The 14,116-nt window shown below is 47.4% G+C and overlaps 1 protein-coding gene across 6 annotated transcripts in view; it reads left to right on the top strand.

Moving 5' to 3' along the window:
- The window catches only part of Smpd4 (sphingomyelin phosphodiesterase 4), a 28,493-nt gene that overhangs the window by 6,827 nt on the left and 7,550 nt on the right, over nucleotides 1-14,116 (top strand). For 3 of the 6 annotated variants that reach the window (XM_074060601.1, XM_074060600.1, XM_020160725.2), the window contains 8 exons: nucleotides 278-420; nucleotides 699-774; nucleotides 1,672-1,780; nucleotides 1,882-1,934; nucleotides 2,088-2,239; nucleotides 4,441-4,573; nucleotides 8,242-8,313; nucleotides 11,819-11,905. In XM_074060601.1, the coding sequence (XP_073916702.1) occupies nucleotides 278-420; nucleotides 699-774; nucleotides 1,672-1,780; nucleotides 1,882-1,934; nucleotides 2,088-2,239; nucleotides 4,441-4,573; nucleotides 8,242-8,313; nucleotides 11,819-11,905 (825 nt within the window). Of the gene's footprint in view, nucleotides 1-277; nucleotides 425-698; nucleotides 775-1,671; nucleotides 1,781-1,881; nucleotides 1,935-2,087; nucleotides 2,240-4,440; nucleotides 4,574-8,241; nucleotides 8,314-11,818; nucleotides 11,906-14,116 lie in introns of those variants that run through there. The other 3 variants (XM_074060602.1, XM_074060604.1, XM_074060605.1) reach the window with 2 other exon arrangements.

Below are 14,116 nucleotides of genomic sequence, written 5' to 3'. Positions count from 1 at the left end.
CAGGGCTTTTTACATGCTAGGCAAGTGCTCTAACACTGAGTATACCTCCAGTTCCTAAAAGAAAATCTTTAATCCAATGTTGGCTTATCTAACTGACCCAAATATAAAGTGGTATTGTTTGGTATATCATGGAACCCTGTGGAAGTTAATCACTGCTGTTCCAGAGAGTGACCTCCAGAGGAAGGTAGGCAGTGTATGATGTAGAACTAGAGCTAGATCGGGAGTGTGTACTGGTCTTCGTTGAGCATACCCCCAGCCTCACTGCATCCTATTTTAGGAGCTGCACACCATCTTCCCATGGTTGGTAGAGAGTATCTTCGGCAGCCTGGATGGTGTTCTCGTTGGCTGGAACCTCCGCTGCCTACAGGGGCGTGTGAATCCTGTGGAGTATGGCATCGCAATGGAATTTCTAGACCCAGGGTAGGTAGGTTTGTTGCTTGTAGGGGCTGAGTACTTCCTCATAGTGATTCCATTTTTAGATCACTTTCTTTTTTTTTGTTAGGATATATTCATTATACGGGGGGGGGGGGTTGCAGTGACAATTCTGATTAGACTTACATTGTACATTATTTACATTGCCCCCATCATCTCTCCCTCTCAACCCACCAGACCACTTTATTTCTTAAAGTTAAGAAATAATTGAAGTAAGAAAGTTTGCAATTCATTTGCCCTGTTTTTCTTTTTCTTTTTATGTTCAGTGGCCCAATGATGAAGTTAGTGTATAAACTTCAAGCTGAAGACTATAAATTTGACTTTCCTGTTTCCTACCTCCCTGTAAGTAAGCCATGGTGGTAAGAGTGGCACTTGGATCAGAGGGTCCAGAATAGCAGCTGTTGTAGTGAGCAAGGCAAGGACTTGGAGGAGTGGTGACAGTGTGCAGGAAAATGTTTGTTCAGGGCCCAAGAGGCATCACAAATTAGAACTTCCAGTAGTTTTGTTTTTTTTTTTTTTGGCAGGGGGCCAGTGCTGGGGATCAAACCCAGGGCCTTGCACGTGCCAGGCAACAGCTCTACTCCTGAGCTACAGCTACAGCCCTCAGTGGTGACTTTTTTTAAAAGATCATTCCAAACTCTGCCAGTGGAGAAGGCACCATGCTGCCTGATTTGCTCCTTGCTGAGTGCAGATGCTTTGTTCTTCTGAGTCTCCAGTCACGGCTAATTGAGTAGTGACTTGCTCAGTGGGTATGAGAAGCAAAGGAGATGGGACTCAAAAATAAACCCAGCTGTCACCTTTGCTACTTGCAGGTTTTTATGTGGATGATAAGAAAAATCCTGAACAAAGCCCCTTTTGCCCAAGTACTGCCCAGAGAGGGACTCGGTTCCCACAGGCAGATTCTGTTTTGTTTTTTGTGGTGCTAGAGATCGAACCCAGGACTTTGTGGATGTAAGCAAGAGTGCTACCATTGAGCTACACCCCTATCCCCCCAAAAAGGATTTAATAAAAGTCTTACTTATTTAACTGGCCCAGATAGAAAGTGGTAATGCTTCTACCCAGTGGAAGAACCCAAAGCTGTTCTTCACTGCTGCACCAGGAGTCCTGTGAGTCTCTACCAGAGAGTAACCTCCTCAGAATGAGGTGACAGACTTCCTCAGCAGCCTTCCCAAAGGTCTGTGCTCCCTGGGGGTCATCATGCTAGTGCCTGCCCACAACCCTATTTCCTTCTCTCTGCAGGGCCCTGTGAAGGCATCTATCCAAGAGCGTGTGCTCCCTGACAGCCCTTTGTACCACAACAAAGTCCAGTTTCCCCCCAGTGGGGGCCTTGGCCTAAACCTAGCCCTTAGTATCCTTTGGCACCCTAAGGGTGGGGAGGTTTTCAGTGGCTCAACACACCTTGAAGGGTGTTCCACCATCTCTGCATTTGCCCCTTGACACTGCCATCAGATCCATTCGAGTATTACATATTCTTCTTTGCCTTGAGCCTCATCACTCAAAAGGTACAGAAGGGATACCTCTGAGTGCAGCTTGCTGTACAGTGTCCCACTGTGAAGGGCTGGGGGTTGGCCTGATGTATCCATGTGGTTGCAGGTGCTCAGAGGAGGCCAAGGCAATACCCAGAGCCCACACTAATGATAGGTTTGGTTTTCCAGCCACTGCCTGTGTCCTTCCATGTCCGTACTTCAGACTGTGCGTATTTCATCCTGGTGGACAGGTACTTGTCATGGTTCCTGCCCACCGAAGGCAGTGTGCCCCCACCATTCTCCTCCAGTCCAGGGGGAGCCAGCCCCTCACCAGCTCCCAGGTAAGACTGCTGTGGTTATTAAGACTTGATCCTTCTACAAGGGAATGGCTTGCTCGGTGTTATTTCCATCTTCACAGACAATGATCCCACTCTTTGTATATAGTCCCCCAGTTTCTCTTATGCCTCATTTCCCAGCCCTACCTGTCCTAGCACAGACTGGAGGATGTGTTGTGTTTTAGTTTTTGGTGATCTGTTGCCATCACTGAGACTGTTGGGTTTCTGGCTTCATAAATGAGGCCTTGCTCTGGTGTGGGAATGGGCTTGTGTTGTGCTTGTAGTAGTGCTCTCCACAGGTTGTGTCTAAGCCCCACTGAGACAGTGAGTAGGGTGGAAGAGTTGGCTTGTGGACAAAAATAGTAGGAATCTTTGTGGGCTGATGGGAGATCCTGCGATGAAGAGCCATTTGTGCCAAGCCACATAAGCTGAGCCTGATGCTTGGCTGCACAGCTGAGTGGTGTGCAGTAGCCTCAGCTTGAGGGAGAATTGGGGGCTCTCTAGCTGGGTTGCTCTGAAGCCTTGGTGGGCCTTTAGCCCAAGGTCTCTTGGCCCACTCTCCCCAGTTTTCTCTCCTGCCTGAGGAGCAGCTGTCTGAGTTTCTCTGCTCCTCCCTGGCTTCTCTGGCCCAGCTCCTGGCCTGGGAGGCTGCATACAGGCTTTACAGATGCTGGCGCAGCCAAGTCTGCTGAAGTGTGCATACCAAGCCATGCCTTTACCTCAAACTCACGTGGACCTGGGAAGGAGGAGGGGCTGCCTAGGTGACATCAGTGACTGGTGGCTCTGATGCCTTGGTGATACGCCTGAAAAGGAGGACTTGGAGATGGGATGAATTCATGCCCTCTCCAAAGCAGAATTCTCCTATTAAGTGGTTTTCGTGGCCTGGTTTGTTAGCTTGCTTTAACTTTTCATTTTGAAATAACATCAGACTTAGAGAAAAGTTGCCAGCCATAACTTTCACCCAATTTCCTACTTGTTGACACTTTGCCATGTCTCTTTTGTTCTCCTTCCATTTATCTGTACAGTATGTGGTTAGTTAGTTTGTTCACTTTCTGGGCTGTTTAAATAAGTTTGCTGTCCCAGCAAACTCAAGATCCTCTTGCTTTGGCCTCCTGAGTGCTAAGATTGTAGTCCTGCACCACTACACCTGGCTCACTAAGACCTTGTAGCACTGTAGTATATTTCCTTGAAGCCATTGTGACCACAGTACTTCTGTCCATATCAGGAAGCTTATACTGCTACAAGGCCACCACCTAATCCTTAGACCCTGTTTGGGGTTCGCCACCAGGTACCTCACTCATGTCTGTTGTCTTGGCTAGGGTCTGGTACAGACTTGCTCACTGCATGCAGCGGTGTCTCTAGTGTTCTTCAATCTAAAATAGACCCTCAGTTTTTTTGTCTTCCCTACCTTGACTCCTCTAAGGCATGCAGGCGCCATGTGTGTAGACACTCCTTTACTTGAACTCTGTGTGTTTACTCGTGACTAAGCCCAGCTTAGGCTTTGTAGGTAGAAGCAAGCACTGCAGTGTTGACATTGGGTCCTTCCCAAGTATGCAGTCAGAGGGCCCATATTGTCCCCGTGGCCCATTACTGGTGACATGAACCTGATCACTGGGCTCAAGTTTGTTAGCTAAGTTTTTCCACTGTAAAGTTTGTGCTCTGTACCTAAATTAATACTGAGGATTTAGTGGGAAAATATGTCAAGACTACTTAATAATCACTCATATTAGTATACATTATTGATTCTCACCTAAATTTAAAAAAAAATTGGTGTTGTGGGGTTTGAACTCAGAGCCTCACACTTCCTAGGAAAACAGTTACTGCTTGAGCCATGCCTAGCCCTTTTTTGCTTTAGGTATTTTCCAGACAGGACCTTACTTTTGCTGAGGGTCAGCCTCCGACCGTGATTCTCCTGTCTCCATCTCCCAAGTAGCTGAAATTACAGACATGAGCTACTGTGCCCTACCTAAATAGGCAGCTCCCAAGTGCAGTTTTCTAATTTCATCTCTCCTACATTAATTAAGTGGGCACTTTATGGTGCAGACTTTTCTCTGATTATTTTTTCAAGTATTTCACTATGGACCTAGGGTTCATTTTGTGATTTGACATGTAATTATTACTCCCATCATTAATTTTAATGCTCAGATTGCCCATGGCCTGGCCAACAGTAGTCCCTAACTCAAGCCTGTTTCCATGTCTCCTGTCAGGACACCAGCCATGCCATTTGCCTCTTATGGTCTTCATCACACTAGCCTCCTGAAGCGACACATCTCTCATCAGACATCTGTGAACGCAGACCCCGCCTCCCATGAAATCTGGAGGTCGGAAACTCTCCTTCAGGTGAGAATGAAGGAATCTGGTCTCTGCTTCAGTTTTAAAACAAACTGCTCAGCCACCTTCCACCATGTGGGGCAGAGTCCCAAAAACATCCTGTCAGCCTAAGAATGGATGTTGGTATTTTCTTGTCATGACATTTAGAAAACAAATGAGAAGAAATCTGTCTACTCTTCTAACCTATATGTCAAGGATGGTGTTTTCTGTCCCACCCTCCCCTGTTAACAGGAATTTTGTTTGTTTGTTTGTTTCATGGGGATATAATCATTTCAGTCTTTTAGTTTCCAGTGGATCTATGTAAATGCCTTCCCTACCCCACCCTGTCCCCCTCTGACCCTCTTCCATGTTGTTAAGAGATATTTCCCTATGATTACTTTCTGTGGTTATTAAATCCTGCTGCAGAAGCATTTGTATGTTTGTATGTTGCTGAATGGTCAGAAAGGACCCTGTGTCAGGAGCTGCAAATGGTCTCTTGTTTGTCCTCATGGGCTCCAGCCTCATATAGGCTTGGGCTGGCTCACTCCCTGAGCATGAGCACTGGCATTGGCCACTTGCCAGGGTCTGGAGAGAATCAGCTTGTTCCAGTGCTAGATTCTGGGGCTGACTGGTAGCCACAGTGTTGCTGTTGACAGCCTAGAACATAGACAGGATGGGGTTCAGTCTCCTACCTTGTGCGTAACTGATGTGTGGGGTGCTGCACTTTCAGTGGTCACCTGGCCATCTTCACAGCAACCCAGCAGATTGAAGGTTGAAATGGTAAGAACATCATTGCTGTTACCAGAGGAGACTGTGATGGTGTAGGTGGCTCACACTGACATGGGCTCTAGGCTGCGCTGGCCATGAGGAGGATAGATGACAAAGGCATAGGCTTATAGGGTAGGTTGGAAGATTCTGTTTCCTGGACCAGAATACTATTGCTGGGGTTTTTTGGGGGGTTGGGGGAGTGGCACTGGGTTTGAACTCAGGGCCTTGTGCTTGCTAGCCAAGCACTCTGCCTCTTGAACTATGTTCCCAGCCCCTTTTTACTTCTCTTTTTTTGAGTAGGATCTTGTGTTTATGCCCAGTCTGGACCTCGATCCTCCTATTTGCTTCCTGTGTAGTTGGGGTGACAGGTACACACCACCACACTCATCTTTTATTGGGGTCGGGAGACAGGGCTTGAGAACCTTTTGCCCCAGCTGTCCTCGAACTTGATCTCTGCCTCCTGAGTAGCTAGGATTACAGGCATGAGCTGCCGTACCTTTTTTTTTTTTAAATGGAAACTTTTAGTGGGTGTGGTTCAAGTGGTAGGTCACTTGCCTAGCATGCATGAAGCCCTGGGTTCAATCCCCATACTGCAAATAAGTAAGTAGGTAAATAAAATTAAATTGTGGTGAAATGTATAGAACATAAGTTTTGGCCTGGGGGTATGGCTGAAATGGTGGTGTGCCTACCTAATAGGCCCAAGGCCTTATGTTCAAACCCCAGTACAACAAAAACTAAACTAAACTAAAATGTCGAAACCTTTTTTTGTTTCTTTTTTCTTTTTTGAAACACAGTCTTTTATCTTTAAAAACTGAAACTGCAACCATGAAACTCTCCATTTCCCTGTTTTCCTAGCCCTCAAGAACTACTTTTCTGCTTTTTGTTTCTGTGAATTTGACTATTCTGGGTACCTCATCCCTAGAAAATTTATCGAGATCATGCAGTATTTATCTTTTTGTGACTGACTTGGTTCACTTAGCATAAAGTCCTCAGGGTTCATCCATGCTGTAGCATGTGTCAGAATTTCCTTCCTTTTGCTGGGTGTGGTGGTGCATCCCTATAATCCCAGCACTTGCAGGGCTGAGGCAGGAGTATGATGAGTTCAAGGCCAGCCTGCACTATATAGCAAGTTCCAGGCTAGTCTGGACTACATAGCAAGACCCTATCTCAAAAGGGTAAAAAAATTCCTTCCATTTTAAGGCCAAGTAATATTCTGTTGTATGGATATACCATATTCTGTTTATTCATTCATCTGTCAGTGGACACCTGGATTGCTTCCACTTTTTAGCTACTGTGAATATTAGACTGCTGTGAATGTGAATATATAACTATCTCAAAACCTTGCTTTCAGATACGTTGGGTATATACCCAGAAAGGGCATTGCTGAATCATCTTTTGGCGGTACTAGGTTTTGAACTTAGGGCCTTGTGCTTACTATGGCTAGGCAGGCCCTCTACCATTTGAGCCACACCTTCAGTCCTTTTTGCTTTAGTTATTTTTTAAATAGGGTCTTGTGTTTTTGCCTGGGCCAGCCTGGATAATGATTCTCCTATTTATACCTCCCACAAAGCTGGGGTAACAGGCGTGATGGGGGTCTGCCTAACTTTTTACCCTGCCTGGCCTCACATTGTTATCCTCTGAAACTCCAACTCCAAAGTAGTTGAAATTATAGGCCTGAGCTACCATGCCTGGCTTACTCACATGGTAATTCTTTTTAATTTTTTTGAGGCCCCACCACACTGTTTTCCACAATTTTTGCATCATCTTATATTCCTGCCAGCAGATCACAAGGTTTTCAGTTGTCCTCTTCAGTATCACCTGCTATTTTCTTCTCTTTTTTTTTTTTTTCGCTGTATTGGGGCTTTAACTCAGGGCCTACACCTTGAGCCACTCTGCCAGCCCTTTTTTGTGAAGGGTTTTTTCAAGATAGGGTCTCATGGAACTATTTGGGCTGACTTCGACCCTCGATCCTCCTGATCTCTACCTCCTGAATAGCTAGGATTACAGGCATGAGCCACCAGCACCCAGCTTGCTTTTTTGATAATAGCTCACCCAGTGAGTGTGAAATGGTGTCTCATTGTTTTTATTTGCATTTCCCTAATAGTGATGTTGAGCATCTTTCCATGTATTTTTGGCCATTTGTATATCTTATTTGAAGCAATATCTAGTTAAGACATTTGTACATTTTTCACTTTTTTTTTTTTGTGGGTCTGGGGTTTGAACTCAGGGCTTCATGTTTGCAAAGCAGGCACCACACCTCCCCGTCCTTCTGCACGTTTTTAATCAGACTGTTTTTTTGGTTGAGTTTTCAAATTCTCTGTTCATACCTATTCTAGATATAAATCCCTTACTGGATATGTGGTTTGCAAATACTTTCTCCCATTCCATGGATTGCCTTTTTTCTCTATTTAGTGGCTTTTTTTTGTGGGACTGTAGTTTGAACTTAACTGCTTGAGCCACACCTCTAGTACATTTTACTCTGGGTATTTTGGAGATAGGGTCTCATAAAGTATGTGCCTAGGCTGACTTCGAACTGTGATCCTCCTGTTCTCATCCTGCCAAGTAGCTAGGCTTGCGGGCATGAGCCACTGGCACCCAACTTAATAATTGCTTTTGACGCACAAAAATTTTGATTTTGATTGTCTTTTTTTTTTTTCCTTTTGCTGCTTATGCAAGACGAAATCATTGCCAAAGCCAATATCATGAAGTTTCCCCCACGTGTTTTCTTCTAGACTGGCTTTAGCTCTTATTTTTAGGTTGCTGTAGCATTTTGAGTTAATTTTTGTGTATGGCCTGGGATAAGGTTCAGCTTTTCTTTGGCATGTGAATATCCAGTTGTCTCAACATCATTTGTTGGAACAACTCCCTTCCTCATCAAATGGTTGTAGCACCATTGTTGAACAATTAGACCAGCTAATGCTCTTTTGCAGGTTTTTGTTGAAATGTGGCTTCATCATTATTCCTTGGAGATGTACCAAAAAATGCAGTCCCCTCATGCCAAGGTATGTTTTTACAGTTTTTTCCTGTCTGCTGCCTCTGAACCTGGCCAACCTGCTGTTTCTTGTTCTCAGTGTGAGTTAGCTGTAGATCATGGAAGTAGAAGCCCCCCATCCACCCCTCACACAGATGCTGAACATAGGTGGGTCTTGTTCTCCACTTTATGGAGGGCTAGTACCCCAAGTGGTGGGCTCCGGAGCCCTGGTGGTCTGTCCTTTCTGGTGTCCTTCCTGTGTAGTGTCCAGAGCCCCCTCTCTGGCGGTAGGAATGACTGATGTTCTGGTGCTCTTGCTCTGGGGCAGGGGAAGCTGTGGGTGCCTTTGGGAGTCATCCCAGTTTCCCTGCTGCCATTACTAGTGCCTTCGTGCTCTCAGGTGGCTGTAGGCAGACCCCTGCCTGCCATGATAAACACACCTCCTTTGTCTGCCCATACTGCTCTTACCTCCTCCAGAGCATCAGCAAGCACCATTTTATGTAGGTGGGTGGTACCCTCATGCATGTGGCCTGGCCTGCTTTCGCTTCATGCTCCTCCTCTTGCTTTTCCTCCCCTTCTTCCTCTTCTTCAGCCTTTCCCCTCCTTTTCTCCCTTGGTAGCACACGCTCTTGCAGAGGCGTGGAGGTAGCAGAGTCCCTAGAATCTCCCGATGTTGTTGTTCCTGGGGTAGACACACCACTGGGCTCATGAGGGAAGAACAGTTCTGTTCTGTTAGTGAGTGGTGTGGGTGCTTAGAGTCATATACTGTGAAACAGCTTGAATCATACTCACCCAGGTCCCTGCCCAAGGCAGTGTCAACTACATTCTACAGCTTCTGTGCATCAGATTGCTCTGTAGACTTTGATTTTCACACTGCCAGACAAAATCCTTGAAGGTTTCCCAGAGAACAGAGCCTGTGGGTTATGAAGTTCAGTTTAAAAAGGCCATCCTCCAGTTTGCCTCAGATTGAGCAGAGATTTGTCATCCCAGTGCTCTGCTGTGTGGAGAAGGAGGTTTGGCCCCACCACTGCTCTCTCAAAGTACAGGGCACCCCAAATCACCATCCTTGGACTCATGCTGGAGTTGGGGAACTGGGAAAGGCTGAAGATTCCTCCTGGACCTCTTGAATTACAAAGATCCTACAGTGTCATTCCTGCTTCCAGCGCAGACTTGCTGCATGCTTCTGGCTGGCACATGCTAGCCTGCCAGCTGGGCTTCCCCAGGTTGGTTCCCAGAGCCTGGCATCTGCCCTGGGGCCCCGGGAAGTTCACTCAGCCTTGGCATGTGGCTTGGCCAAGCAGAGACAGGGCTGCTTTAATGCATTGTCTTCCTGGCTGCTCTTGCTGTCTTCCAAGGGAGTGGAAGCCCATACCACATTCAATGGCCAACAAGAAAGGCCTATCTGGGCTGTCATTTGTGAGAATTCTGTTTTCAAAGGCCAGGGGAAAGGGTCAATGGACTGTCTGCTCAGGGAGGGAGGTACCTTCCCTTTAATTCCCATAATTGCTTCCTCTTAGCCAGACCTTGGGGCGAATGAGACATGCTTAAGTGAATGGCAGTGGGAGGACAGGGTGCGTAATGAGCTTCTGCCCTTGCTTCCTTTATGGAGGCTGAAAACAAAACCTAAGAAACCTGAGTGGGAGCCCGGAAAGATGGCTGTGAGAGTTCCCATCATCAAAGGCCCCTAACTGTTACCAGAGCCTGCCCTGTACCTACCTTAGAGAAATCTTTGCTTGTCCCCACCTAGCCTTGATTTCCAGATGCAGAAAATGCAGCACTTGAGGTCCACCTGTATGATTGGACCTGGGTCCAGGGCTCATGCTCACTGACCAGTGAGTGGGGGGCAGCATTGCCATGTTCCCACAGGAAGGGGCAGGGTCTTGTCTGGGAAACTGCTCCCAACTTCTCTCTGAGCTCTGTAGCTGAACCTGGGGTCTAGCCCAGAGGAACGCTGTGAGAGGCCTTTGCCCCTCACAGAAAGTCTCCCCCTCCCCGAGAGTCTCCTTAGTGCATTCTGACCTCTCCTTCTGAAACCTGGCAGGCGTGCTGCTTGGGCAAGAGACATAGCCTTCATGGGGCAGGATGTGCGCCAGGCATTCTGAACTATGCTTGGCTGAAGGGGTGCTTCAGTAGTTCAAGGAGCTTTGAGGAGGTGGAGTCAGGGTGGGGGTGTCCAACAGCATGCCAGCTGAGCTATCACCCCTGTTGTTCTGGACTTTCCCAGCCTGAAGGTTTCTGCTGCCTCGGGTATGTGGCTGTGACTAGGTTGTTGTGGGCTCCTTCTCTTGGGAGCCCTGTGGGGAGGGGGCAGGGGTCCTAGTGAGGTAGGAGAGGCTGTCTTCCTAGTTTGAACCAATGAGCACCACTACCTTTAGCAATTTCATGTGGGGTGTGGGAACAGAGGGTGGTCTAATGAACTGAGCTTGTGCTTGGTTCTGTGCTGCCCTTGGGAACCCACCCAATCCTCTCAGTTCTGAGCAAGCCATTTGTGAAAGAGACATGCATTAGGTTTTAGATACATAAGAAATGATTGTACTGGTACCTACCTACCAATTTGGTAAATTTCTTCTAAAGACAACCCATGAAAGTCCAATAAATTAGTTGTCACTATCTCTGGAGAACTGGTTGCAGGACCCTCCCCCCAGGATATAAAAATCCATGGATCCTCTGCTCCCTTATATAACACAGGGAGTATTTGCATATGACCTATGCACATTCTCCCATATGATTTAAATCATTTCTAGATTACTTATAATCTAATCCAATTTAAATATTATGTAAATAGTTGTCATATGGTTTTGTTTTGGAAATAATGATTAAAGATACGAAAATTAGTCTGCACACTTTCAGGACAGATACACAAATTTTTTTTTTTAATATTTTTAATCAGGTTGGTCAAATCCATGGATGTGGAAGCCATGTATAGGGAGGGCTGATGATTGTGCATATTTTTCTTTTCTGGACAGAGTCCTTCTTTTGGAACTGATTCCTTGAAAGCTTCTTTTCTGAGCCTTGAGGTGTTCCAGGCCTTAGTGGCCAGCTTCCAATGAGGGTCCTGGGCTCTGAACATCTGTGGTGTACACTTATCATATATAATGTGTCTAAGGGTTGGTGGGAGAGCGGGACCCTTCTGTAAGGACAGTATTGGGCCAACCTAAGAGCTTGTGAACCCTTCAGTCCTCCCTGGTGATCTTAAGGGCCATCTGTCTTTCAGCCCATAAGAGGGTGCCCAGCATAGCCTAGTAGTGGGTTGCCTGCACCTGGAGGCCTTGGTCTATTGCTGAGAGGGGTGGTGCTCTGCTGGCCTGAGGTTGCTGGGGCAGTGGTTGTTGGATTGTCACTGATGTGATTTTGTTTTGTTTTTGTTTTTTTGTTTTTTCTCCTTTGTCCTTTCTTCTGGGCTCCTCACTGTTTTCTTTCTCTCCCCACTTCCCCATTCCCCTGTCCTATCCCATCCCTTCTTTTCCCCTCCCCACCCTGTCTTATCCTCCACCCTCTTGCCTCTCCCTGGCTTCTCTCTGTGTGTTGTCTCTCAGTTGGAGGTTCTGCACTACCGACTCAGTGTTTCCAGCGCCCTCCACAGCCCTGCCCAACCCAGCCTCCAGGCCCTCCACGCCTACCAAGTACTGGCCGCTCTCTTCCCTCCCTCCCCTGCCCTGCAGTGGGAGCACAGAGTGCATGTCGGCGCAGTGGCAGAGTGAGGGTCTGGTGGGGCCTGCTACAGGTGTCTGAGAGGCTAGTTCTGAGTAGACAAAGCCCATTTGTTGGGGAAGCAGGGACCAGTGTCAGCCTGGCCTGGGCCCCAGCTTTTCAGATTAGCCTGATTTTGGGGTATGTGGCCATGTGACTGAGAGGTGCATGGCCCTGACTGGCCATGGGGGTCACAGAATCTGCCTGGTTGAGCCCCTAGACAGCCAGAAGTGCCTCAAGTTCTCAGGTGTTGGAGAAGCTTTGTGGTGACCCAGCTCACCTTCACTATGTAGGTACTCAGGAAGTGACTAAGGATTCAGAGGTCTAGGGACTTATGGGTGGTATGTCTTCTGCCCTGTTCAGAGCCATTACCTAGCCTAGAGACTGCAGCCAACCCCAAGTCTGTGTAGGGCAGAGGGGAGGGAAGCACTCAGGGCTCCCCAAGAGTCCATAAAGCTGTCATCCCTAGAGCCCCAACCAGACTCATTCGAGAGCAGGCAGTGACCTCGTGGAGAATGTGGTCTGCTTGATCAAAAGTGAGAAATGTATGGGTAGATTTGAGGTCAGTGAAGCAGAGCTCAGACCCCTGTGATATTTCAGGAGCAGTGGAGTTACTGCCTGTGAGAAATAGTGGAAATGTGAAGCTGTGCTTCCAGCCAGGGCTCTGTCTAGTTCACCCTGGGAAAAAGAGCACACAATTGAACTTAAATTTCAATTTATGAGAGTTTGTTTGGAGGTTCTAGCAGGGGAGCGCAGCTACTCGTATACCCTTGACCGAAGAACGGTCCTCCTCTATCAGGGATGGTCGTCCTCTTCGACCGAGCGCGCAGCTTCAGGAGGGACACACATGGAGCGGTGAGGGAGGAAGGGGACACCCGCCTAGCCAGCCAGATCAGCCGAATCAACCCTGGCGATCAATGGGGTGACAGATGTCGCAGCCAGATCGCCCTCACATCCTTAAATTTCAATTTAAAACGTGGATGGGCTAGCAGTGTTGGTGGCATAGAATGGTAACTGTTGGGCTCCTGCTTAGAAGCAGTAGCTAGTGAGGAGGAAGAGGCCCTACGGCAGGACTGAACCCTGAGCAGGGTCCCTAGGAAGACATCTGGCTCCATTCACCTCCACAGCAGGAGAGGTGTGAGAGTGAGCTCTGGAGAGGCTGTGTCTAGTGAGTAATGCTGCAGGCTTTGAGGATATGCCCTTAGAAAGTTGCAGACTGGGGATGTAGCTCAGTTGTAGAGTGTTTGCCTAACATGAGGCCTGGGTTTGATCCCAAGCTTCACAAAAAGAAGAAGAGGAAAGTGAATAGGTGGCAGAGGCCATGTGCAACTGTGGCCCTAGTTTCTGCATGGGAATTTGGGGCAAGAAAGAGTGGGAAGTTGTAAGAGAAGTTCCACTTGGCAAACCTAGCAAGAAAGAAGGCTGAAAGGTTGCTAAGTTACTGCTGGTGATAGTTGGCTAGAGCCTGGCCTTCCAGAGTCTCCACAGAAGGCTGGATGAGATCGGCCAGGTGCAATGAAGGGAAGGGTAGGAGACCAGCACTGTTTCTTCCCAGAGCTAAGAGTCAGTGTGACAAGCTGGACTCTTAGGCCAAGGGCCAAGAATGAGGCAATAGAGAAGGGGAAGGCTGCTCGAGTTGGGGTACCAACTTGGCATTGATGTGCTTCTAGTCTTTTAGTGCTAATTAGTAGTAGTAGTCATTGTTATATGTCTTAGTCTATTTTCCATCATTAAAACACAATACATCAGCTAGTAAGTTATAAAAAAGAGAGGTTTATTTGGGCTTATAGCTCTGGTCCAATGTTGAGGCACTACATTGATGGATAGCCTGGTTGCTGGCAGAGTCCTAAGGCAACACATGGCAGAAAGCAGGGATTACTCGAGAACTAGCTAGCCAGCACTGAGGAGGTGGAGGTGAAAGGATCCAGAGTTTAAGGCCAGCCTTAAACTCAAAAACAAGAGCTGGGGACGTAGCTCATTGGTGGTTCCATCCTCAGCACCACAAATACTAATTAATTATATAAACAAACTTAGCCATATGGGTTTTTTTTTTGCAGGGTGGGAGGCGGTACTGGGGTTTGAACTCAGGGCCTCATGCTTGCTAGGCAGGCACTCTACCACTCGAGCCACTCCTCCAGCCCTAT

The sequence above is a fragment of the Castor canadensis genome, chromosome 18, assembly GCF_047511655.1.
Source record: "Castor canadensis chromosome 18, mCasCan1.hap1v2, whole genome shotgun sequence".
Taxonomy (NCBI): Eukaryota; Metazoa; Chordata; class Mammalia; order Rodentia; family Castoridae; genus Castor; species Castor canadensis.
This window is presented reverse-complemented; position numbering and strand designations above follow the sequence as displayed.